This window comes from Columba livia, chromosome 1, assembly GCF_036013475.1.
Source record: "Columba livia isolate bColLiv1 breed racing homer chromosome 1, bColLiv1.pat.W.v2, whole genome shotgun sequence".
NCBI classification, from domain to species: domain Eukaryota; kingdom Metazoa; phylum Chordata; class Aves; order Columbiformes; family Columbidae; genus Columba; species Columba livia.
The window spans coordinates 153,478,157-153,504,121 of NC_088602.1; the positions used below are offsets into that span (position 1 = coordinate 153,478,157).

A 25,965-nucleotide genomic window follows, 5' to 3' on the forward strand; every position below is an offset into this window, starting at 1 on the left:
GGCAAGGCAAAAGCTAGTGATGATAAACAAACGATTGCAAATGTGTATTTGAAAAGATTAGGAGCAAAGTATTACCAACCCATGCAATATTGTAATCCAAAGTCCTGTAAAAGCAGTGTTGAATAATTTTCTCAATTATACAGAGTCTGCTGTTAACAGGTTTCCCTGGTTCACCAGCATTACACGAACTCTGTTGATCTCTTCAAAACTTCTTTCAGTTTCAGTACAGAGTTCTCCTTAAAATTAGTGGGATTTTCAGAGTTAATATGTTTATCTGCTGATGCACCACAGAAGGCATCTGGAATAGATCTTACTAGGCTGTTTACACTGTGTTTCCTTTCAGGGTGGCTAGAGGCGAGGCGAGCACTTGTGGCAAGAACTAATGTGGTGCAGGGTTTGACAGCATCTTTCCACACTTAGTTGTTGCTTTTGCGGAGGAAGGAGGAGCAGAGACTCCCAGTATGGCTTCTGAGCTCCTTCCCATCAGGGGATTGTTTCAGGACAGGACATGAGCCCCTGCTCCATTTGCCTCAGTGTGCCACCTTTGCCACCTTCTCCTGGAAGAAAAGGAGAAACCTGGTAGATGAGGTTTACCTTCTCTCTCTAAGGCAGAAAATTTGTTCAACCCTCCAAGCCCAGAGGCACCTACGCCAGAGGAGCACACTGTGTGCTCCATCCGACAGGGCAGCCACTGGGAATGCTCTCAGCACAGTGTCTGGTAGCAGCCTACGTGCTAAAGCTGACAGTCTCTCTGGACGGATGGTTGTAATAACTTTGCACTTTGTGGCTGTCGCTGTTTTTGTCCTCCCAACCCGCCCCCTGCCCCGGGAGGTAAGGAAGGGCTGTTAGTCATTTTACGGGGAGAAACTGAGCCATGGCGTGATGAGGCCACACAGGGAGCCCACGACAGAGCCGCTCGGCTATCAGACCCTTTGCTCCTTCCTTACCGCCTCTGCCTGATACGTGTGCATAAGGATATGGGGAAATGGCTCCTGAGGGACCCTGAAGAGTGACAAAGAGCCAGGGAAATAGGAAGAGCGGTGCCTGCTCCTGACACCAAAACTCAGTTGCCTGAACCCCTCAGTACACTGAACATTGACAGATTTGCTCCAGCGCCATGTTTTCAGCGGAGCAGATTTTTTCCCAGTTCTCTTGCTAGACTCTTAGTCTTAGTTTTTCAGCCACCGCCAACACTGTCTGGGCACAGGTCCATGTTTACTCTAGCTCCACAGCCAGAAATATGGTGATCTCTGGTTCATGCTGGTGTGTGGTTGTGCTGAATGCATCAAAATGCGTCATCAAGAGTCACCAGCTACATAAAGAACAGAACCATGCTAGGGAAATCAGAGAGTATATAGCACAACATTGAGGAGAGTAACAGCCCTGGAAGCCAGAAACTTGCCCAGAAGAGATTTAAAATCACTTTATCAGAAGGCCACTTCCTAAAGTAAATGTTTCTTTCAAAGCTTTGTGTTCTAATTTCTGAGCTGGATCAGGAGTAAAGTTTATTTTACAAGAGCCAATGGTACCAATTACAGCCTGAGACTTTCAGAGCATCACAGGGGACTCAACCACACATCTTCCATTAATTATCTCTTGGACAAGTTAACTCTGCAACGATAGCACAAGTAATATGTCACAAGTTCATTTTCTATCATGAAAATCGGCAGCTATGACCCTGATCTTTGCTGGGAGTACATCTTCTCAGTAAGAAGATGCTATTTTATTGCAAGCACTTTTTGAAGAATGCCATTTTAATGCCATACTGTGCTAAAGCAAAGCCCAGTTCTTGCTTTCTCAGACGTCCTGAAGCAGGGAAGAACTAAGAGCCTGCACTAACTCTCCTATCAGTGCAGAGCCTGAACTAAAGGTGTTTTTGACAACCTTCTTCTTCTCTTCTTGGTACAACAAAGAAATGATCAGTTTCAAAAAGCTGATGTAGACACAGCTGATAGGTATTAGCACTTCGGTTGTATATTGCTGGAGTGCAAACAATTTTGTCACTGTTGTTTTACTTGCTTGACTCCTTGGTATATATGCTTAAAAAGTCTTAGGTGCAAGTGCCCTGGATTCCAAATCCAACATTTTGGGCTCCATCATGAGGCAGCTTTGCCCTGGGAAGAGGGTGTCCTCCATCCCTGCAGTCAAGAGTATTGCACCAGGGGTTGCTGCTGTTGTCCACCTTTGGAAATTTTTTTCAACTTTTGATGCTTCTGTTCCCTTTCCCTTCCTGCCATGTAGCCTTTGGCGGCCAAAAAGCATCTATTTCTACCTCTATGCAGTAAAACCCAGCAGTGCACTAACCACGAGTAATGACCACTTAGGCAGTAAGTTGTTCCACCGGCCAACTCACTTTGTATCTGAGAAAGAAAAAGCAAAAAATGCTCGGTTTGGAATAACCCCGTAACATGTGATATATTGCCATTTTAAAAAGAAAAGGTAGAAAAAAAACCAACCATGAGTATTGGCCATATCCTTCTCTTACCCTTCACAAAAAGCAGTGCTGATGAATGGACATGTGCATCCCTCGGTCCATCTGGCTGCCTGGTGCCTCTGGAGATGGCAGCTGGACTGCAAGTGAGAAGGAGGTGACCTGCTGCGAGAAGGTGTCCAGATAATAAATTAGCCCCTGGAAAACTAAAAACAACAAGAAATAAATCGCACTGTCCAAAAAGTAGAAGTTAAAAGGGACAAGATTACACCACGTTGAGCAGCCTCTTCTGCTTGCGATTAGCACTAGGCATCAGTAGCAATAGGACACATCTTCTACCAGCTTCTGTGACATGCTCCAGCAGGATGGATGTGGAGACTGCATGGTAGTGAGAAGCAGCTGAGCCTCAGCATTTTAGAGGGCATTGTGCCTGTGTGGGCTTCTGCTGGCAGACACCACCTGGAGAAGATGCCAGGTGGGGTGTGGGATGCTGTTAGGATGCTACATTAATTCAGGCAGTATTAATGTAAGGATCCAGCTTGAATGTATTTCTGTGAATATCAACAGGTTTTGGGTTGTTTTGTTTTGTTTGGCTGTTGTTGTTGCTTGTTTTGGGTTTTTTAGAGTTATCACAGAGTGATTCTGCTCTTTCCTTTACAGCAGCTACTCTAAGACTACCAGAAAGTTGACTTGAAAGATGCACTCTTCTGAGTGTGCAGGCACTAACAAGGACCATACCCAAGAAAAGCTTTGTGCAGACAGAGCCCAGCTGAAGTCAGAGCAGTTGTGTGAAGTCACAGAGTTTCTTCCTCTCCTGGAGTCACAGTAGGATCAGAGGTGGGACCGTGTGCCAGTGCCTGCAACCTAATTTCAGTTGCAGGATTATAAATGTGTCTTTGACCTCTGCATGTCTCTGTGTGTCCCAGGAGCTCTGAAGCACCCCTCTGGATTGCTGTCACAGTGAAAAGCTTCTGTTTCAGACCATCAGTAAAATATATTGCACTTTCCTTCCTGTGTGCTACAGAGTCTTTCCTAGAAGGGCTCTCTGATGTATTGCAGCAGGGTGCTGGGGCTGGTTTTCCAGGCATACATGTGAGGAAAGGCTGGGCCTTCTTAACCAAACCAGCACATATGCAGAACTATTTGGTGGGAATGACTCAGAGCAAAATACATTAAAGATTGTGATGAGGTGAAATGCTATAGCAGTGGGTACTGTACATATTTGCAGTGGGCTGTGTCCAGTGAATGTTACAAGAAAGCCGGGACTTCAGGAGTAAGAGAAAACTGTTTTTAAGCTGATTTCTAATAAAACAAGGCTTACGCATTCTCTCTCTCTCTGCTGGCTTATACCCTCTCTCTTCTGCTCAATAACTTTTGCCTCCATTAGGTACACTGTCCACTATCAAAGGCAGCAATGATCCTACCAGGTCTGCAAACACCAGCAACATGGCTGGGGAGGGACCTGGAGAAATGCTGCCCGTGGACAGTCAGCATTGACACAGCTCCAGGCTCTGCTGGGGCCAGTGGCCATGGCCAGCCTCCCTCCTGTTGCCTCAGCCTGTGCGGCCAGTGATGGTTTTCACCCTTTTCCCAGGGAAATGACCTCTGCTTTTTTCCACTTCCTTGTGATGCAGAGACTAATCTTCAAAGTCTATGACATAGGCTGGTTTCACAGATGACTTCCAGGCTTATTTTAGGGTCTGTTTTAAGCCAGGAGAAATATTGGTAGAGTTTGTGGCTGGTGTGGTCTTGCCTGGCTCTCCTGCTCTCAGGAAGCCAGTTATCTGAGAGAATTTTAATGGCTTTTACAGGCTGTATGAAAAACTAGTGATATCAGAGGGAATTCTTAAACAGACTTGTTCATAGCTTTGCATGATGTCTTTTTTTTTCCCCCTTGTTGCAGAAATGTAAGCCCTAGTTTGCGTGCTGCAAACCAGTACAGCTGATGGGTGTCCTGGGGAGCTGGTTCTTGGGAGAAACCGCTGATTGCTGGTTCTGCCTGAGGGGTGGGTTTGCATTTGCTGCCAGTTATGATAACCTGGCTCATGGGCTGCGCTCCTTTCCTGTGAAAGGGCTGCTCGTCACACAACCCCTTGTCCTCCTGGATGGAGCCATCTCTGGATTTGTGGCTTAAAAGCTCAGTGCTGGCAAGGGGAGAGAGGAAGATCAATAATCCTCAATAAGGGAATAAGTAAGACAGTGGCTTAAGGGAAAGTTCCAGAGAGTTCATAGTTATCATTAGGAGGGACAAGCAGTGATGTCTTATTGGCATATCTCATTAGAAATTGCTGGGAGCTACTGGACTGGACAGTCACTTCAAATGCCAGCACCCCCAGGGGAGCTGGATGTAAGTGTTGTAATTGATATAAGGATGGAATCTGCTCCACTACACAGTGACATTTCAGATATTGTGGCAATGGATGATGTGAAACATCCTCAACACGATCTGTTTCCCTCAACTCTTTTGACTCCTGTCAGAGGTGCATGTTCAAGCTTTTCTCTGGGCAGATGGCTTCTGCAAATAGAACCGGCTTTGAAATACAAAGTTTTACTGAATTCATTATATGCCTTCTGACTTCAAAGCTTTGCACTTTCCTCTTTAGTTTTAAATAGAGCCACTTGGCTGCTTTTGGGCCTGTTACATGTGAGACGGGTGCTGCAGTGGATGTCACCAGTGAAGCACAGCAGTGGTTGAAGAGTTATTTGGGGTGCACTGAGCAGCAGTGTCCCCACTCAGGGCTGCATCTCGCCTCTGACCACATCTAGCCAGGAAGGACATTGTCCCTACAGGTACGTGGGTCTCAGGGGGCTCTCTCCATCCAAGGACTTCCCTGATTTTCTCATTCCTCAGTAAGGGGGGTGGCTGCACTAGCCTGTCCCTCCACGTCAAGCTCTCCTGGGTGCAGGGTGCTGTGCAAGGAGGAGGATGGGACAGGGTCGGGACGGTGTTCGCAACAGGAGTTGTTCCGCCCATTTCAGCATATATCTTCATTGACGATTTCACAACACAAAGCTTATTCCCTGGGAGGAAGGATCTATATGAATTATTTTTTAAAGAGCTTTATATTGAATTTACCTTCTGGAGCGTGGTTGTTTTCCACCCCAGCTTAGCAAGTAGACACCAGTAGTTTGAATTTACTCTAAGTATAATGCTGTCTTCATCACTTTGGCTACATGTACTTCTACTGAAGTGATGGGTTTGGGGTTTCACATCTCATTTTTACCTTTGAGGATGTGTTGGAGCCACTCAAAGGAATACAAATTGGAGAGCTTTCTCTTTGTATCTACTTGCTACACAGAAAGATGACATTTTGTTGGCCAAAAGTTTTCTTGGAAAGAAAATGTCAGTTTGGAGACTGAAATGTCAGTTTAGTCAAATTGTTCATATGCACAAAAGGAGGAAGAAACAAGCACCCAAACTTCAAAGCAGCTGAACCATTCCTTTCAACATCTTCTGGTGTGCCACAAATATATTTCAAAATCCTTCAGGTTCAGTTTGCAAGTTTTAAAGGCTCAGAGTCAAAATGTTCAGACTGAACAAAATGTTTGCCTCACCCACAAACTTTTTTTTTTCCAGAATGGGCACAAAATTAAAATTCTACTACTCACCCTGTTCTGGTTGCCTACAGCATCTGGGTAAGTTGGAGGCTGAACTTGCTAAAGTGAAAAGCGTTTATGCAGAAAAAAGTTCTTCATTTGTACCTCATCTCGCAGCAGCTTGATCCTTTACGGATCCTCTAAAAGAGAGGTATATTACAACTTTCAGCATTCTTCCGTATATTCCTGAACTGAGAAGCTTTTGTGGGATTTTTGTCTTATCAGCAGTACATTATAAAAATGTCAACTCTTTCTAAGCCCTTATTCTTTCATTGGAAGGACTATTCTTAATTTCAGCCCTGGAGTCAGATTATATGTGTTTTGATCATCTGTTCCTCCTTTCATACAGATGCTATCAATGTGGGCAGCAGAGCAGCCCTGTCACACAGGATTAATGGCAGAGTGTGGTGTCGCTTATGGAAGCAAAGTAAGTAAAGGTGAAGAGTAATATCATACCATGCGAATAAACCCTGAAATTGGAATAATTTTTCTAAAAGTTTCGGCATCCTGAACACAAAGTAATATCCCTGTCAGGAATAATATTCACTGCTTTCTCATCTGGCTGTCATGGAATTAGTGGCAGCCTCCCAGGAAGAACACAGGTATGTCAGTGGTGGAAATGCAGTGTGCAGACGTGTTGAAGCAAAAAGCAAACAAATCCCTTGGTATGGGAGGAGAAACCTAATACTGCTTTGAAATTCAGCACTTATTTGAATACAGCATTTATGTTGGTTTCCTTATGAGAAGGATAATGCAAAAATAAGATATGTATATATATGTGTGTGTTTATTTGTATATCAGACAAAATGTGTTGTAGAATTTGGTAGATGAAAATCAGAGTCTGTGAAATCTAGAATCAGGGCAGGAACATATCAAACAGTGGGCAATGAGGAAAGACTTACTGAGTACTTTCTGCCTTAATGCAAAATCAAGGAGGGGCAAAGCCTCAGTGAAGAATGAGACTTAAAAATATTCCAGTTCACCTCACAAAAATAGAGATAATTCTGCAGCATTATCAGGGCGGGTTGGGGTTACTCAGCTATTACAGAATCACAGAATCAACTGGGTTGGAAAAGACCTCAGAGATCATCGAGTCCAACCCTTGGTCCAACTCTAGTCCGTTTACTAGATCATGGCACTAAGTGCCATGTCCAATCTCAGTTTAAAAACCTCCAGGGACGGCGAGTCCACTACCTCCCTGGGCAGGCCATTCCAATGCCTGACCACTCTCTCTGTAAAGAATTTCTTTCTAATATCCAGCCTAAATTTCCCCTGGTAGAGTTTAAGCCCATGCCCCCTTGTCCTATTGCTAACTGCCTGGGAGAAGAGACCAATCCCCACCTGGCTATAACTTCCCTTCAGGTAGTTATAGAGAGTGATGAGGTCACCTCTAAGCCTCCTCTTCTCTAGACTAAACAACCCCAGCTCCCTCAGCCTCTCCCCATAGGTCTTATGTTCAAGTCCCTTCACCAGTCGTGTTGCTCTTCTCTGGACCCGCTCCAGCACTTCAATGTCTTTCCTGAACTGAGAGGCCTAGAACTGAACACAATACTCCAGGTGTGGCCTCACCGATGCAGAGTACAGGGGAAGGATCACTTCCCTTGTCCTGCTGACCACGCTATTTTTGATACAGGACAGGATACCGTTGGCCTTCTTGGCCACCTGGGCACACTAATTGACTAATTGACTTCCTGTCAATTAGTACCCCCCGGTCCCTTTCTGTCTGACTGCTCTCCAGCCACTCTGCGCCCAGCCTGTAGCCCTGCAGGGGGTTGTTGTGACCAAAGTGCAGCACCCGGCACTTGGCCTTATTGAACTTCATCCCATTAGATCCCATTGAACTTCAGCCCATTTTTCCAGTCTATCCAGATCCCTCTGCAGAGCCCTCCTGCCTTCCAGCAGGTCGACACTCCCTCCCAACTTGGTGTCATCAGCAAATTTGCTGATGATGGTCTCAATCCCCTCATCTAAATCATCAATAAAGATGTTAAACAGGACTGGACCCAACACTGACCCCTGGGGAACACCACTAGTGACTGGTCACCAGCTGGATGCAGCCCCATTCACCAGCACTCTCTGGGCCCGGCCCTCCAGACAGTTCTTAACCCAGCGTAGAGTACACTTGTCCAAGCCATGGGTTACCAGCTTTTGCAAGAGTATATTATGGGAGACAGTGTCAAAGGCCTTGCTGAAGTCCAGATAGACCACATCCACGGCTTTCCCCTCATCCACCAGGTGAGTCACCTGATCATAAAAGGAGATCAGGTTGGTCAGACAGGACCTGCCCCTCCTAAACCCATGCTGGCTGGGTCTGATCCCTTGTCCATCCTGGAGGTGCTGTGTGATTCCATTCAGGATGAACTGCTCCATAACCCTGCCAGGCACCGAGGCCAGGCTGACAGGCCTGTAGTTGCCAGGGTCAGCTCTGCAGCCCTTTTTGTGGAGTGGGGTAACATTGGCCAATTTCCAATCATATGGGACCTCCCCAGTGAGCCAGGACTGTTGGAAGATGATGGAGAGCGGCTTGGCAAGTTCTTCTGCTAGCTCCCTCATCACCCTAGGATGGATCTCATCTGGTCCCATAGACTTGTGAGGATCCAGATGGCTCAGTAAATCACCAACTATTTCCTCCTGGAATACAAGGGGCCTGTTTGGCTTCCTATCTCTGTCAACCACCTCCAGAGATGAGTTGTCCTGAGGGCCACCTGTCTTACTGGTAAAAACTGAGGCAAAGTAGGTATTAAGTACCTCAGCTTTCTCCTCAATTCTCTCCTAAATTCTGTTATTTCATGGTCGCTATGCCCCAGGCGGCCTCCAACCACTACATCTCCCACCAGCCCTTCTCTGTTTGTAAACAGTAGGTCTAGCGGGGTCTTGCCCCTGGTGGGCTCATTTACCAGCTGATGAAGGAAATTGTCCTCTATACACTCTAGGAACTTCCTAGACTGCCTCTTCTGTGCAGTATTGAGCTCCCAGCAGATATCCGGCAGGTTAAAGTCACCCACAAGAACAAGGACCGTTGATTTTGAGACATCTGCCAGCTGCTTGTAGAATAATTCATCTCCTTCATCATCCTGGTTGGGCGGTCTATAACAGACACCCAAGAGGATGTCAGCCTTGTTGGACTTCCCCCTGATTCTGGTCCACAGGCACTCAACCTTGTCACTGCTGACCTCAAGTTTAACAGAGTCAAGTGACTAACATATAAAGCCACCCCTCCACCTCTCCTACCCTGCCTATCTTTTCTGAAGAGCTTGTAGCCACACATAGCAGCACTCCAGTCATATGAGTCATCCCACCATGTTTCTGTGATGGCAACTATGTCATAGCTTTCCTGCTGCACAAAGGCTTCCAGCTCCTCTTGTTTGTTGCCCATACTGCGTGCATTAGTGTACATGCACTCCAAGTGGGCTGCTGATTTCCCTCTTAATTCGGGCTTTCAATCTGTTTTTGTATTTGTTGAACTATTTGCCTCTAGGTTTCCATGTGCATCTATTTTCAGATGTGCCAGCCAAAAGATGTTTGATGCTGAGAAAATTGTGAGAAAACTATCTCTTCCTAGCTGCCTCAAGGTCAGTGCTTAGAGCACTTAAATTTTGAAATGTCAGGTTGAGGCACTCGCATAGAAAAAACAGATGCGCAATTACACTGTTTATCCTATCTACTCACAAACAGGTTGAGCCCCAGTCACCTTTGAAATAAAATCTTCCTCCACAACATATTGCTGCCCAGTAGCATGTGTCACAGAGCATATTTAAGATTTCTTCGAAAGAAGCCAAGATCAGCCACTGCCAGAAATCAGATATTCAATTAAATGCTCTCATGCTTCAAGCCAGTATGGCAAGGGTACCTCTTCATGAAAAAAAATGCTGCTGTGTGAATAGCTGGGATTAAGTGATAATGGAGAGCGCATTTTTACACCAGCAACATGGTCTCTTGCATGTACGTAGCGGTAGGATATGAAGAGGATGGCCACAAATCTTGGTGCATGTCTGATGTTGCCCATGATGTTGCCCATGGGAGCCTTTTGCCAGCCTCCAACTGTGATCCAGCCTGACCCTGAGAAATCACAGGAGGGACAAAAAGTGGCTGTACTGAGACGATGGCTTTGCAAGAAGTGGCTTTGAATGTTCTTCCTGACCACACAGGTTTATGCCTTCACTGCTTCTCCACCCTTCTCCTAGGCTGGCCTTGTCCACTCATAGGGCTGTCCCAGCACCGAACTGCATCACACAGCAGAGCCCACACCTTCCCCCTTCCCCTTTTTTTCATTTTCCACATTATTTTTCCCACCAGCTCAGCTCCCTGGTCCCATTTGCAGTGCAGATGGTGCCCAGTGTGGCTGGGGATAACCAGGCTGGAGCAGGGACTCTCCCAAGGGAACAGAAGATTTTCTGTGCCTGTGGGTGGATGTGTGAAGCACAGGCTGTTTATTTTATTTGCCTTTAGATCTAACTTTCTTAGTTTAGGTATTGTCAAACAAGTGAAAGGACTGACATTAGGCCTCTTGGTTCCCATTAGCTTGTAGTGGTCGCTTTGTTTTCTAGCATGTAACTAAAGGCCTTTTTACCACTCCTTTACATGGTGGATGCTTTCTCCAGTCTGAGCCATGCAAGTAGAAATCAGCCACAGGCATCTTGCTGATACGGGTATTTTGAAACCATTTCCAAACACTTTCGCCAGTGACTACAGAAAAGCTTTTATATCAGTAAGAATGAGTAGATTGGGCTTTCTCCCAGAAGCTGTGAGAGAAGCAACAATATATGCTGCCGGATTATTTTACCAACTGGACAAATGTCATCTCTTTTTCAAATAAGAAACTTTGACTATGGAAGAAGAAGTATTTTAATGAATAAATAAGTTCTACATATCCTGAGCAGGAATTCAGTGCCTTCACCAGGCAGGGATGCTCAGATATATGCAGACAAAGCACGCCAATATTTTTATTTATTTTGCAGATTTTAACTGTCCAAATTGCATATGGGTTTTTTTATCTCCTTTGGAGGAACTGGCTTTTTAAAGCAGCAGCTGACAGGAAAGGGAATATGTGAGGCCTGAGGTGAAAAAAGAAATCTTTAACAAGATCTCACGCTGGGACTCTGATTTTGGGCCATGTGATTGAATATGCGAATCCTGGACTTTTACTCCTGCTACCCTGTTCTGGGGTGTGATTGGGCTATGTGCTGTTTGTATAAGGAGGTGGGTTACTGCAGTCAAAAGTCTCACTGAGATACAAAGTCTATCTGCTGCTATGTCATTAGGGTATTTTTCCTTTGCAGGATGAGAATGTATCAGGAAGCCACAGGACTCCTCAAGAAATGCATCGTGAGGTTTAAAACTTAGTGTACAATGAAGGAAAGTATCACATTAAAATGAAGCCTTCTGTTTCTAATTAAGAGATAAATTAGATGTGTGCTCTGCAGCTCTGGAAAAGTCATACACAGCAGCTGAAATACCCAGTGAAGAACTGTAATAGCCACCTTAATACTTAGAAACCAGCCTGTGGCAAGCTGTCTGTGTTTCCTGAAGTGAAATGTCACATAGACCCTGTTCAGCTCATCCTCGAAAAGCGCTACCATGCCGACCTTGCTGTCCTCGGTGAGACTACCACAGGTTTGCTGTACAGATTGTGACTCAAGGGAGTCCATCTCCTAGATGACTGTCTGTATGCCCAAGCCAGCTGTGCTGTGCAGGGAACACCATGTCCTGAGACAGTGGAGTCTGTGGAGACAGCTTCTCCACTGGTCTCCTTCTAGAAGAAAATATCTGTATAAACCTATTTCTCTCCTTCCTTGCCCTAGGACTTTGGAAAAAGCAGAATAGCACCCACCATCCTGCAGCTCCACGCCTGCTGGGATGGGAGCTGGGTGCTGTGGGACCACTGCAGATGCTGGTACCCACAGCAGAGGTTGGTACCTACCACCTGGGACAAGCCTGTGGCACACAACCACTCTCTGCTCGCCAGTGGGTACAGCACCCCTGTCACGTACCCTTGTTAAAAATGCATGGGTTGTGGCATTATAAGAATGAAATTACGCATTTCTGTTGGAGGATGGTAAGTGTATTTTGCTTTTGTGGGTAGTTCCTCTAAGGCTTTAATTGACATTGCCTGGTGATAACCGGGGTGTAGAGGGAGAGCTGGAAGCAGACGATTTCTCAGCCACGAAGTAGCAAGTGGCTTTGGGCTGGCTTTTAGCACAGCATAGCATTGAGCTGTTTTTTTCTGAAGCTTTCCTAGAAAAACCTTGAATTTGTTCTCCAGTTTGCTAGATGGAGCACATAAGGTGTTCATGTGAGTTTGCACAGATGTTAGTTTGGGAGTTTTCTTTCCCATCGTCAGCAAATGGGACAGTGCTTTTTTTCCCCGACAGTTTTTAATTTTTAAAGCTGATGAGTGCTTCACTTTGACAGAGTGTTAAACATTTAAATGCACTGGTAGGGTGCCTTCTTCATATCAAACTCAGATGGCTCATCTGCAAAAATAACTCCCCAAACAAACTGAAAACAATTCTCTACATATGCAGAAAAGTCAGCCAAAAAAACTTTCTTCCTTCTCTGATCAAAGCAGGAACTATGTAGTTTGGTTTGTGCAACGGGATTAGATTTTTCTTCCTCCTTGTAACATAGCTTCAGTCAGTTATCAGCCAAGAGATATGTTTGGATTTTTCATCCCCATGTGGATTTGTGGGATGCACCAGGAGACCAGAGCAACATTGTAATAGTGCCTGTATTGATCTAAACACAGTATTTATGTGGACTCCAGCCATCATTCATTTCTTCTCCAGCATACAGAGGCTATAATGGATTATTTTATATAATAATCGTGATAGTACTTGGCTGTTGTCTAGCATTTGCAAGGCATTTTATGAAGAAGGTCAATATAATTATCTCTGTTTTACAGCTAGGAAATAAAAGCAAAGAGACACGAAGTGATCTGTCCAGATCCATGAGCACCACAGCAGTGGAGATGCTCTGAGTTCCTGGAGGCCTAAAGCAGGGCTCTGACTGGTGCATCTTGGCCATGCTGCTAAAACGATCCCTCTCTTTCCCACTCAGGTAGGACTGCGCAGTGTCAGCTCCCTGCGGCTCCGGGATTTGCGCCCACCCTGGAGACCCATGCCCTGGGAGGGAGTATGTCCCCAAGAGCACATGGCTGCTGGAGGATACACTTCATGTAAATATTTTTTAAAATAATAATAATAAAAAATACTCTTTTCCTTTGGTCACTGCAACAGCTGCATGGAGGTGGGTACAAAAGGGAAGCATCTGTGCCTTCCCTCCCCCAGGCGTCTTTTCTCTTTGGGAAATCCTGTCACTGAGATCTGAGTGGAGTTTTACTGGTGTCTGGGATATCTGCCCCGGCATCTCCTCTCTCTACTGGCTCACTGCATCTTCACCTCTCCTGCAGCCACATCCTCTGGTGGCCCAAGAAAACAGGTCTCAACCTTCCCCACTCCCTCTCTCATCATGTCCAAAGGCGTTTGAGAGCCCAGCACAGCCCACCCGCAGCTCCCTGGCGAGGTGTGAGAATAAAGGCCCTTCTTAACATTAACTTGAAATTAAGATTTGAACCCAGATGAATGTGGGGGGCTGCCACCATCACCAAAAGCTTCTGTGCTTGGATTTAACAGACTTTGCACATTCAGAGTCTGTGGAGAGTTTATCTGACTGCATTAAAACCAGTTTAAAAAAAAAAAAAATCAGAAAATTAGTCCTTCATAGGCCCTAATCCATCCATGCTTACAAACTGAGCCCCACCTAACTTGTGTTGTGTTTGTAGTATACGTTTAACAGCTACTTATGGGCACTTTGCTGCATGCAAGCCCTGCCTGAAGGGGACAGGAGCATGGGCTAAGTGTGTCATTAGCTTTTCCCTTCCACAGTCCTTGTAACTACAGGATAAAACTGTATGTGTGCTCAACCCACACCTCCTCGCAGGCCTGAGGTGGACTCCTGTCCTGTATTTACAGTCTCCCAATTCAGCATCCAGCAGCTGTCAAGTGTGAGCCTTTCCCAGCCCCTGCTTTGGGTACTGGCAATATTATTTTCCCTTTGCGGCTGACATCAGCAAATGCATGGCATCAAGGTATATCGAGATATCCAGTGGGGAACTCTGAAAGGAGGAAAAGTTTTCTGTTTGGAAAGGTGTTTTGGCAAGTTTCTAAATGAGATATGGGTCATTTGAGAGCTTGTAATGTGAAGCAGAAACGGCTCCCAGCCCTTCCCCCTGTTTCTGCAGTGCTTGCTTCCTGAGCCTTCAGGCATCTGCAAATGCAAGAAATACATGAAATCACAAAAAAATTGGAAGAGGCAGTTTGGTAGCTCATATTTCTTAAAGTACATGAAACTCCATTAGGTCGCTTGCTGGATAAAGTGGATAAAGCATAATCCCTGTGCAGACCATAAATAGCTTGTCTACTCCCAGCAATGGGAGGGAAAGAGAGGGAGAAGGTGGAGAAAGTGGGGATTATGGGTCGATCAGGGGGAGAGAATTCCCACAAATATTTTATGATTTGCTCACACCTTCACCATATGTGAAATCAGGGGTCTATTGTAACTTTCCAGTTCCTGAAAACACAATTACTCAATTCAGAAGCCGCAGTGGGTTGGCAGGAGATGTTTGCTCCTGCATAGAGCCCACTGTCCTTGTGGGGTGAGTCCTCAGTTTTATTAAATCGATTGTAACCTCATGCAACTGCATTCCCCAAAGCGGATAGCTGGCCTTTCCCTTCCCATCTTGCTGTACCCTCCATTTCCAAGTCACCAGGATACCTATGCTGGACCACACTGCACCATGTTGGGGACCCACAGGATGATGAAAACGGTGATGAAACTCACCTTGTGATGGCATCGGGAAATGTCCGTTCTCATTGCCCAGTGCTCTCTACAGTTAATCATAAAAACATTACGATTAAACTTAAAAAAAAAAAAAAAAAAAAGAAGAGAGAGGTTTGTATTATACAGTATCATAGAATCATTATGGTTGGAAGAGATCATCAGGATCATCAAATCCAACTATAACCTAACTCCAGCACTAAACCATATCCTCAAGAGCCTCATATATGTGTCTTTTAAACACCTCGAGGGATGGTGACTCAACCATTTCCCTAGGCAGCCTGTTCCAATGCCCAACATTCTTTCCATTAAGAAATTTTTCCTAACATCCAATCTGAACCTCCTCTGGTGCAACTTGAGGCCATTTCCTCTTGTCCTATCACTTGCTACTTGGGAGAAGAGACCAACACCCTCCATGCTACAACCTTCTTCCAAGTAGTTGTAGACAGCAATAAGGTCTCCCCTCAGCCTCCTTTTCTCCAGGCTAAACAGCCCCAGTTCCCTCAGCTGCTCCTCATCAGACTTGTGCTCCAGACCCCTCACCATCTCCATCACCCTTCTCTGAATTCTCTCCAGCACCTCAGTGTCTTTCCTATATGTTGCTATATTTACCTTTATTTGTTTGGTTTTGTTTTGTTTGGGTTTTTGTTTGTTTGTTTGTTTGTTTGTTTAATGTAAGCCTCTAGCACGAATGCTCCCTTGTCTCTCTATCAAGATAGTTTGTTGTTGAACCTGGCAGACTGCAGTGATGTAATATGTCTCTGCAAGGATAAGCGCTGACAGCAACATGAGTTTTTCTGGAGTTGGTTCTTATCAGGTTTGAGACAAGTTAGTCTTTTTTTTTTTTTTGCTAATTTATTTATGGGCATTTCAGCAATACTTTTGGTCAGTCACGGAATGCTGTAATATTAAAAAAAATGGAGCTTTGATCAGTTTTTGAAGGGAACTGCAAGGAAAACATGCAAAAGAAGTTGCAAGTGCTAGGACAAAGGAAAGGGAATGGCACAATACTGCTCAGTTCCTTAAACGTTATCTTGTGCAGAAACATCTAGTTTTTGTTTTCTTATTTTTAAAGGATGAATTATTGGAAGAAAAAAACCCACCATATTAAAATTACTTCTTTTGTGTGCTTTTCTTGTGGTTAGCCTACAAATAGAAAGTTCTTACTTAATATCAGGGAATTGAATTAGTCTCTTATCTTAATTATGCTTTGTAATTGTGTAGGCGAGTGGCCCACTAATGCCTTCCCCAGTTATTGTGGGGGGGAAGGGGAAAAAATCCTTGCCTGCTCAAATGAAAAAGGAGTGAGGCTGGGAATGTGGCGCAAAGCCTCTTCTCCTGGAACTGGGCTGGAAGGTGGTGGTGGAAGAGCTGCTCCCCACTGAGGCAATGCTGGCAGACCCACATTTTGCTGCCCTCCCACCCACGAGTCAGTGTGGTACTAAGGGAGCTCTGCAAAGCAAGGGAGGCCATGGGAGATGCAGGGAGCAGGACCTCACCCGTGGTGTGGTGAGGATGGGAACTTGTGGTGCAGAACAGATCTCCTACATGAATGGCAAGATCATTTGTCTATCTGCAAAATAACCTCTAAATAACCTCTTAAAAAATAGAAAGCATTAGATGGGGAAATACAGAAAGTCTATACCTGGGACTTCCCTTTGTTAGATAGCACTGTCTGGGAATAGACTTAACTGACATCAAGCTTTTTCAATAGCAGAAATTTAGGTAAGCCCTAAGTACGGCAAGAGGCAGAGGTGTGAATGGATTTAAAAATAACCTTCTGTAGTCCTTTTTTCCCCCTCTCTGTCTTAAAAGAAAGTTGAGAACACAACACATGTCCTTCTCCCACCTCTCCCTTTGCATGTTCACCAGAGGGAAAGGTCATATTGTAGGACCTGTACCTCCTAAAATTGCACGTAAAACTATATGTGGACTGTGTTGCCACGAAGAACCATACTTAAAGCCCCCAAAATAGGCCCTTTAAAATCAGGGCTGACTCCTAAATTGCAAACAAGGGCTAATGAATACAACCCCCCGAGGAGGGAGCAGACGCACTGAGTGGCACACTGGGGTCCCAGTGATGGCCAGACCCAGTTTGTCACTTCCTCACAGCATCAGGATGCAGCAAGCGCAGCTGCCTGTGGGGCTGAGCCCCTGCAAACAGCCAACAAGTGTTTGAGCACTCTGCTCCTTGAGGAGTCAAAACTGCCATTCCTGCACTACCAAGTAGGAAAAGGATTTCCGTGGTGATAGACAGAAGCAATTGCTTAAAATGGTAGAGTAGCTTAAACCATTTTTATGCTGGACATCCTCCCAAGCAAAGAGTAAAAGACTGGCTAACTTGACAGCCACTGCTGATCTCAAGCACATTGGTCACTTTAGATTTCACCTTTAAATTGTTTTCTTACATACCCATGCATATATCGCTTACACAGGTTTGTTGTGTCTTGGGTAGGAACGGAAATTACCACTGGCTGAAAAGAATCTTTCTTTGTCCGTGGGGAAGCCTGTTATTCCTGTTTCTTTCAGTTCTGATCAAAACGTAGTATGTGTGTATAATCTTACTGCACAGAAAGCATGCAAACGCTGTTATGTTTTTTGGGGTAGTACAGTGAATTGTGAGAAGCATCTACATGTGCTGGCTGGGGGCTAACTGCATATGTATTCTGTTTGGTTCTGTACATGCTTTTAGTACTGCGTAAGATAAAACAAGGTGGAGATGCCAGTCCACTAAAAAAGTTTGGGAACATCTTTTTATTCTTTACATTTGCAGCAAATAAAAGGCTAGGTTAGATGTTAGGAAGGCAGTAAGATTATTTGGACTGGGAAATAGACCATCCAGGGAAGTTGTAGAGTCTTCACTATGGATGGTTTTAAGAAAAGAAGATATTAAGTCCTGTCAGGATTCATGTAGAGGTTGCAGTCAATCCCTGGCAAGACATAAATAATACTGCATTGGTCTGCAAGACCTCTGAACCAAGCTTTATTTACAAACTGGTGTTCATGTCCTTGGCTGGTGTGGGAGTAAGGGTGTAAACCAAAGGACTGCCTTGGGGGCTCTGGTCCTGTCTCTGCAGCACAGTGTCTCATCTTGCACAGCTGCCAACAACGGACCCATGAGGAATTGAGTGACTATGAAGTGCTCCTTCTCCTGGCATAACCTCTTCATTTCTGGCAAACAGCTGTTGAGAAATTTTCTGAGATAAAGACTGCACACGCATAGTTGTGTTTAACAGTCACCAGTGGCCTTAGCCTCCAGGAATTTGTCAGATCTCTTTCTGAAACCATTTATGATCTTGGCTTCCACAATGTGCCATGGACTCCACAGCTTTGCTATATGCAGAGAGATTTAGTTCTGGCTGACAGTTTCTCTGAGCGTTCCCAGTTAGTGGCTTCTGGGAAATCCCAAGTAATCGCTCCTCTCCACACCAGACATGAGTCTACACATCTCTAACATACCTCTGCCCTCAGCACACAGGGGCATGGGGAGTGCAGGAAGAAAGTCTGGTAAGGTTTTGAGCTGTGTGGGAAGCAGAAGCAGGATTCTGTGTAGCAGAGGAGTACAGCTGAGCAGCTGCCCCTGGGTAAGGAATAGTCTGCTGAAATTCAGGGACAGCCCTTTTTCTTAGTGTCTGCAAGAGGAGCAGATGATTGGCTGAATATTTTGTTTGAATAGTTTGGGTTGGAAGAGACCTTCAAAGGTCATCTAGTCCAACCCCCCTGCAATAAGCAGGGGCATCTTCAACTAGATCAGGTTGCCTCTCCATGGAGCAAGAGCTCCTGCTGTGGGTCCTAATGCAGCTGATTGCTGAAAGCAGCAGTATAGAGCTGATCAGGGAAAAAGCCAGTGGTGTGGCATCCAGCCGCCACATGTCCTTCCCTCTCACTCACTCTGGAGACACCAACAGTGCCTTCCTTCCAGCTAGTGAGCCAGTGGCCTCATTGTGTCACTCATTCTCACTCCTTTCCCTGTTGAATGCATTCAAGTAGCAACACCAGAGTAATCTCAGTGAGCCTGCTTGTCTAAACAGTCAGCAGCAGTCGCCCAGTGACCCTTCAGGGATGATGCTACCTCATGCCAGTGCTCAGGTCCTTCTTTGATGGGTGTCTTCTTCCCAGCAGACTGCTATACACGCTGCAGCCCCAAAGGCTCCTCTACCAGGGATGTGCATTTCACACCTGCTTTACAGGAACATGATTATAGCCTCGCTCTGCAAATTAACCCTCTGTGATTAGAAGCATTAGCACCCCAACTTCTGCAGCAATCTAAGCAAGGCCCTCAGAAGGCTCGACGCTTGTTCCTAGCAGTTGGAGATAGCACTGGGAGATCCTACAAATGCTGCTTTTGATCTGAGCTGTTATTGCACTGCAGCTCACTGAATTTTAAACACAGAAATTGCATGGAGTGGGCTGATCCTAGGTACATTCCTGTTCTGTCCAGCAGCCCGTTGGCTGTCATGTTTTTCTTTACATCTCTGAAGAAGATGCCAGTTGTGGGCAATTCACTGGGTGGGGAAAGAAAGAATTGTGCACTTAACTGCTCTGCCCATACAAACTGCAGCTTCCCATTCACTTCGATTTGCCTTGAGCGCCTTTTTAAAACGTGGTTCAATTTCCCTCTTTCAGAGTTTTTGCTGGCACTTATCATGCTGGAATGGCACTTAATCAGTCGTTGTCTAAATTCTCTATGAGGATAATTGATGTCCATGTCTCCAACAACCTGAAAATTGTTCTTTCCCCAGCCTTTGACATATAAAGGGACTTTGCTTTCTTCAGTGGATGTTTTTGTCTAATAGGTAAATGACTTCGGCTGTATTGCTTGCGGGGTGAGGGACAGCACCTGACTTTCACCCCAGGGCAGGAGAGGTGTGGTGCACTTTCTGGATTAAAGCTGAGGACTGTGTCTGGAGCTTACCCCATGCAGGCACCAGACTTGTTGCAGGGCTCCAAACAATTTGATCCTGTCTTTTCCCAGGGCAGATTCAAGAACAAAGTCACCCTGTCTCAGGAGCACCTTCAGATATTCTTCCGAATCACACTGAAGCTCACTCCAGGACACAGCAGCTGGCATACCTGCACCCAGGCAGGCGAGATCCATCAGGCGCTGAAAATCACCAGAGAACCAGAATGGCCACTCTACACTGATCCGAGCTTGCAGCCCTTTCTATTAGAAGGTAATTAGTCTCCTGAAGAAATGAGTCAGAAGCTCTCACTGCTCCTTTTGAAAGTTTCAACCAGCCTGGCGCTGCTGACATGCCTTTGCCATGTCCAAGTGTTGCAACATCTTCCGAACTGTGAGCATAACTGGGAATCAAATCACCATGTGCAAGGTGATGCACACCTCACTGCAACTACAAAACCTCTAGTAAAGCCCCATATTTTGCTTTCTGAATTAAAACAACAAAAAAACCCAACAACTTCTTTTGAAGTACAAACTAGCTCTGAGTCAGTATTATGAATGCCTGAGTGTGAATGCATCCTGAGTCAACTGTCCACTTCTCATTTCTCCTGTTCATCTCAATGTGTGGTTAATGCTTCAAAGGTCAACGCCTAGCCCTGAAGCATCATTTTTTAGAAAGGCTGGTGAACAACCCACCCAGCTCACTTCTTCCACCCTTCCTGGACACCCGTCTTTTGTCTTGGTGAAGCCCAACAAACGGTTTGCTACTAAACCTTCAAAACCTGGACTTTCCCTGAGCTTGACCTGCTGTCACATGTGCTCAGAGCAAGCAGTGGCAGTACTTTTGTGGAAGTGTAGGGACAGAATCAAGTGAATGGAGTCTGCTAGAAAAATATCTATCCTGAGGGGTTTGGTCCCGGTGGTGCTTTCCTTCTCCTACCAAGTGGAAATGTGGATTTTGAACAGCCACTGCACTGAAGTGCTGAAGACACCAGAGGGCTCTACTGTGAGATGTACAGCTTGCTGGCCACAAAGTCCACAGGATTTTGCTCTCAAGGCACACTCTCCTTTCTGATGATCCCCCTCTCCAGCTGCTGCTGGCAGCGCGGGCCTCAACTTCTTACTTGCAGTATGACAGTGGCTTCAGTTCAGGCTGCTCCTGCCCTCAGCTCTGCTATTTGTTATCAGGATGCGGCAGTGTTTAGGATTTTTGTGGAAACCTACTGGGAACAGTGTTTCTTGTGGAAGGTCCCAGGCTACACTGAGAAACCAGTTTCTGACAGTGCTTGACTTCATTTGGAAGACACCCCTCTCTCAGTGTTTTCGGTGGTGTCATAATTTTCCCCAACCAGTTTGACAAATGAGCCTACCTGTAGTTGCATTCATGCCTTTCCTGTAGGAAGTTTATGTTGAAGGATCGCCAGGCTTCGCTCACTCGGACAGGGGAATCTCTTACATGACTCGCCTTGTCTGCTCAAGAATTTTGGCCGCCTCTGTTGGCATGATAGAGAAATGTGTTTGCTAGGCTTTTATCCTTAAAGGGATAGAATTTCGCTGGTATTTTACACTTAAAAGGATACAATATTTCTTCAAAACCAGAGTACACAAGCATATACATTCTCAGTCTGTTGCCTGGGATATTAGCCAAGCAACTCCTAATAACGCTAAAGCCTAGATTTAAGATTAAAATACATTAGTTGGGGAGAAAATGTCTGTATATTGCGAAAGAAATATTAATGTGCATAGGAAATGCACCCTAAGCTAAATACAAATCTTACTTGTCAAAATGTTCATGATACTTAGGGGGTTAATTTCAAGAATGTCTAAGGGCTTTATTGTGCTTATTATTTGGAAATTGTTCTTCCTGAGTCGAATGATGCCTGGTATTCTTATGTGGCAGCTTCTGCTCAGTTTCAAAACATCTTGACTATCTCATGCTATTTGTGTGTGTGCGCCTGTGCTGCCCTTTAATTTCTTTAGAGTAACGTCAAGAAACTGTTGGTGTGAAAAAACAGTGAGGGCTGGAGCAGGACCCGGGTTTATGAGCCTGAGGAACTGCAGTGGTGGATGTTGACAGAGATGGGCTTCACACCTTGCTCTTCCCAGCCGGGAGGGGCAGAGGACGCGATGTGAGCTACGCAGCTGCGCTGCTTCCCCAGGCCTCGCCACGCACCCGGTTGCGAGCGATGCCACTGGGGCAGCGCCGGACTAACGCGTCTTCATTTTGCAGTGCGCAAAATCCGCGCCTTCGGGACTGGACGGCGGGGTCCCGCCTGCGCGCAGGCTGCAGCTCCCGCACGACCGGGACACGCCGGGGACAGCGGCGGATTCGCACTTTAAGGATCCGCTCCCGCACCTCGCTGTGCGGTGCGGCGGTTCCGCACCCCGCGGAGGCGAGGGGCGGTGCCACCAGACGCAGGCCGCCGCCCCATTGGACGCAGGGAGCGGCGCTTTGCATGTCTCCGCCCCCGCGTGGTCCCATTGGCCGTGAGCCCGGGGCGCTTTGCATGGCCCCGCCCCACCCCCCCGGCCGGCGCGGCGCTGCGGTGTCGGGCCGGCGGCGCGGCGCGGCGCAGTGCAGGAGCCGGAGTCGGGCCGTGGCTAGCAGCAGGCTGCGGGCAGCACCGCCGCTTCGCTGGCGTCTGGTGGAGCGGAGCGGGGTGGCAGCAGCAGGCTGTGGCCGGCAGGGCGAAGCGAAGCGGCTGGAGGGTCTCTCCGCGCCCTCCCGTTGTTCTCTTTCTCCCCCTTTCCTGTGAACCGCTCCCCGCCCGGGTCCCGCGGGTGCAGCATGAAGTGCAGCGATGGCCCGGAGAGGTAAGACGGCGGTGAGGACGCTGGAAGACCTGACGCTGGACTCCGGGTATGGTGGCGCGGCGGACTCGGTGCGCTCCTCCAACTTGTCGCTGTGCTGCTCGGATTCGCACCCCGCGTACCCCTATGGAGGAAGCTGCTGGCCGCACCTAACTGACTCCATGCACAGTCGGCACAACAGCTTCGACACCGTCAACACCGTCCTAGCGGAAGACTCCGAGGTGCTGGACTGCGCGGGGCAGCAGTGCTCCCGGCTCCTGCCCGACCTTGAGGAGGTCCCCTGGAGCCTGGAGGAGGTGGAGGCGCTGCTGCTGCCGCCGCCGCGCCGGGAGCCGCGGGCACCGGGCGCCGCCGCTGCCAGCCCCGGGAGCCGGGATGCGGCGGCGCGGCTCTCGACGCTGGTGAGCCGGGCACTGGTGCGCATCGCCCGGGAGGCGCAGCGGCTGAGTCTCCGCTTCGCCAAGTGCACCAAGCACGAAGTGCGGAGCGCGATGGAGATCGTGCTGGGCTGGACGCTGGCGGCCCGCTGCACGGCGGCCGCCCTCGGCGCCCTCTCCCTCTACAACATGAGCAGCAGCGGCGGCGACCGCTTCAGCCGCGGCAAGTCGGCGCGGTGCGGGCTGTCCTTCTCCGTGGGCAAGTTCTACCGCTGGATGGTGGACAGCCGCGTGGCCCTGCGTATCCACGAGCACGCCGCCATCTACCTCACCGCCGGCACCGAGTGCCTCTTCCGCGACATCCACGCCCGGGTGCTGGCCGGCCCCGCCGCCCCGCTCCCCGGCCGCCCCCCGGCCGCGGCCGCCGCCCCGGCCGAGAAGGAGAAGGACGGCGGCGAGGCGCCCCGCTTCACCCTGGAGACGCTGGAGCAGACGGTCAACAATGACCCCGAGCTCTGGGGTTTGCTGCAGCCCTACCAGCACCTCATCTGCGGCAAGAACGCCAGCGGTGAGTGCGGCCGCGGGGCGGGACCGGGCGCCGCCGACCACCTGTTGCACCGGGGCGGGACCCCCGGGACGGGAGCCTGTCCGTCCCTCCGGGCCTGGGGCGGCCGCGGCATCTGTCACCGGGGAGGTGCTGGGCTGCGGCGGGGCCGCGCCGCCGGGGTGCCCGTGGTGGGGAGAAGGGGACAGAGCGGCGGGTTTGCCCCTTCCCGGCGGTGCTCGGCCCGGAGCTGCCGAGCATCCCTGCCTGGCTGTGCCGGGGCTGCCTGCCTGCGGGGGAGGGGGTGTATTTAGGGGCAGCTGGCAGGGGTGTCGGCCGGCGCTGGGTGATAGACATCGTTCAGAGCTTCAGTTTTCCACAGGAAATGGCAGAAGCGCAGCTGAGTGCTCGCAAGCGAGATCAAACTTTGTTGCATATGCAGTGGCTTGGCCAGAGATTGCGTGGCTGGCGCTGAAATGCAGTTTTTCTGGACAGATTTCATTCATGTTGCTGCTTGTTTACCCAGAGCTTGATACAGATGCAACACGGTGATGCATCAACTTCCTGGAGATTTTTTTTTTCTCCTTTTAAACAGAGAGTCAAATATTTTTAATGTGTTACAGTTTGGTAGAGCACGATCCCAAAGTTGATGTTTCTCATTTCAGCTCTCTCTGTCAGGGAAGGGAAAATGGAACGGGCTTCCTCTCAGGGAATCCGAGTTAAAATTGGGTGGTTTTCTCCTGCTGTCTCCTGAGCGTGCACAGGCACATGCAAACGCTTCTATTCAGCTTATATACAAAATACCTGTCAAGCTCAGATGCAAATACTGGGGGGAAAATGGAACTGGGAGAACAGGGATAACTGGAAGTCTAGATCAGGTCTACAGATAAGCCCTGTTAAGTTGTTATAGCCACAGAGGGTGCATTACAGGTAATAATCTATTGTGTCAAGACACCTTTTCTCCCATAAGAGACCCAAAGGAGGATGCCAAGCAGGAGCAAAAGAAAGGGGCAAATCCTCCTCCCCGGTGTAAACAGATGCAGCTCTATTATATTCCTCTTGTCAGTTTTACTCCAGCCATGGATGTCCTCCCCAGAGGCTCTGCTGAACCTTCCCTCGAAATGCATCTGCTGTCAGAAACGTGTTTGCAGGACCCTTGTGCTTTATTCAACCGCTGTTGCAGGCAGGCACGTCTTCCCCAGGAGTGCCACGGTTGTTTTTCCTCGAATCCTGGTGCTGTGCCTGTAGGTTTCAGATGGCACTGTGTTGCGTTTCTGACATTGCAGCACTGGCTGTGCAGGCTCCTACCAAGCCTTTCATTTTGTTTTGCGGATCTCTCTAACTCCCTCTGTATCAGCTCAGTGGATTTAAATGAACTTCATTCTGACCCTCATTTATCTCCCTGCCAGGGACAGGGTTCAGAGTTTTCGTCTCCATTTTGTTGTAGCTTTACCTGGCACAAATCTCCTTGCTAGCGCAGTCCTGACTTGAGCAAATGGCATTTTGCTAAGATGTTCGAACCAGACCCAAGCAAGTTGTCCATTTTGTTTTACCTCTCTCCCTGTGTCATTATATTTTCTATACAAATGACTGTGATGTTTTTTGGTTTTTAGAATCTTAAAATACGTAGCTTGGCATCCTGTTATATATATTTAAAGTTACAGGTGCGAACAGGAGTCAGGCTTTCTTGTAAAAAAAGCCATTTTTTATTGCTGTTTACATTTATTTAGATTTAATCCAAGGGCGCGTTGCATCCTCATAAGTACTTTCATGGCAACTAAAACAGCCATTATAAACCATTAAACACATCAGTCTGTTTCTTTCCAGTGAGATATGTATCTGCTTATATAGTCTTCACCATTTTGATGTCTGAGTGCTCTATGGTTGCTTGCAAATCTTTCCTTCTCAGGCACTTAAAAGGTGGGGAGATCTGATGTGAGCAATTATTTGACCTGCTTAAAACTATTTGGGCAATCTGTGGTAGGAGGCTAAGACTGCTGGAAGCTACATCTGTATATAGTGGCATAACCACAAGTTCTTTCCTCTATACTCAGTACTTGAAAACTGCGATAAAGCAACTTAATAGTTAGAAGACTACTTCTCACATCTTTCTGTGCTACTCCAGGAGTAGAGACAGGTCTGCTACTCTGGAGGTTGGATAAAGCTGGGTGCCATTCCCCAGCTGGGTGGCACATGGATACAGAAGCACTAAAATCAGTGAATTTGGTCAATCAGACGTAAATGAGAAGCAAAGGCAGCATCCATTCTGGAGGTACCATAGCCAAAATTATTTGAATGAAGAGAAGGAAAGGAAAGCTGTGCAAAAGCAGGGCCCCTAGCAGTACCTTATCCGAAGGCATTTTTTTTGAAGAGAGAGGTGCTGTCTCTCTTGTAGGTAAATGTCAGACTTTCAAAACTTTACTAGGCTAAATTCAACGCCTTAAATTCCATCCAGACGGCGAAACAGGCA

At 47.3% G+C, this 25,965-nt stretch overlaps 1 protein-coding gene and 1 long non-coding RNA gene across 6 annotated transcripts in view; both read left to right on the forward strand.

Moving 5' to 3' along the window:
• The first annotated feature begins 5,081 nt into the window (after nt 1-5,081).
• Nucleotides 5,082-11,444, forward strand: LOC110362705 (uncharacterized). The gene is made up of 4 exons (XR_002420296.2): nt 5,082-5,221; nt 6,009-6,067; nt 6,378-6,455; nt 11,308-11,444. It is a non-coding gene; the product is annotated as an uncharacterized LOC110362705 (long non-coding RNA).
• A 10,914-nt stretch (nt 11,445-22,358) lies between these two features.
• The window catches only part of ABTB3 (ankyrin repeat and BTB domain containing 3), a 177,268-nt gene continuing 173,661 nt past the window's right edge, over nt 22,359-25,965 (forward strand). For all 5 annotated transcript variants that reach the window (XM_065039361.1, XM_065039372.1, XM_013368698.3 and 2 more), the window contains exon 1: nt 22,359-23,519. In XM_065039361.1, coding sequence (XP_064895433.1) covers nt 22,565-23,519 — 955 coding nt within the window. In that variant the 5' untranslated portion in view covers nt 22,359-22,564. The remainder of the gene's footprint in view (nt 23,520-25,965) is intronic.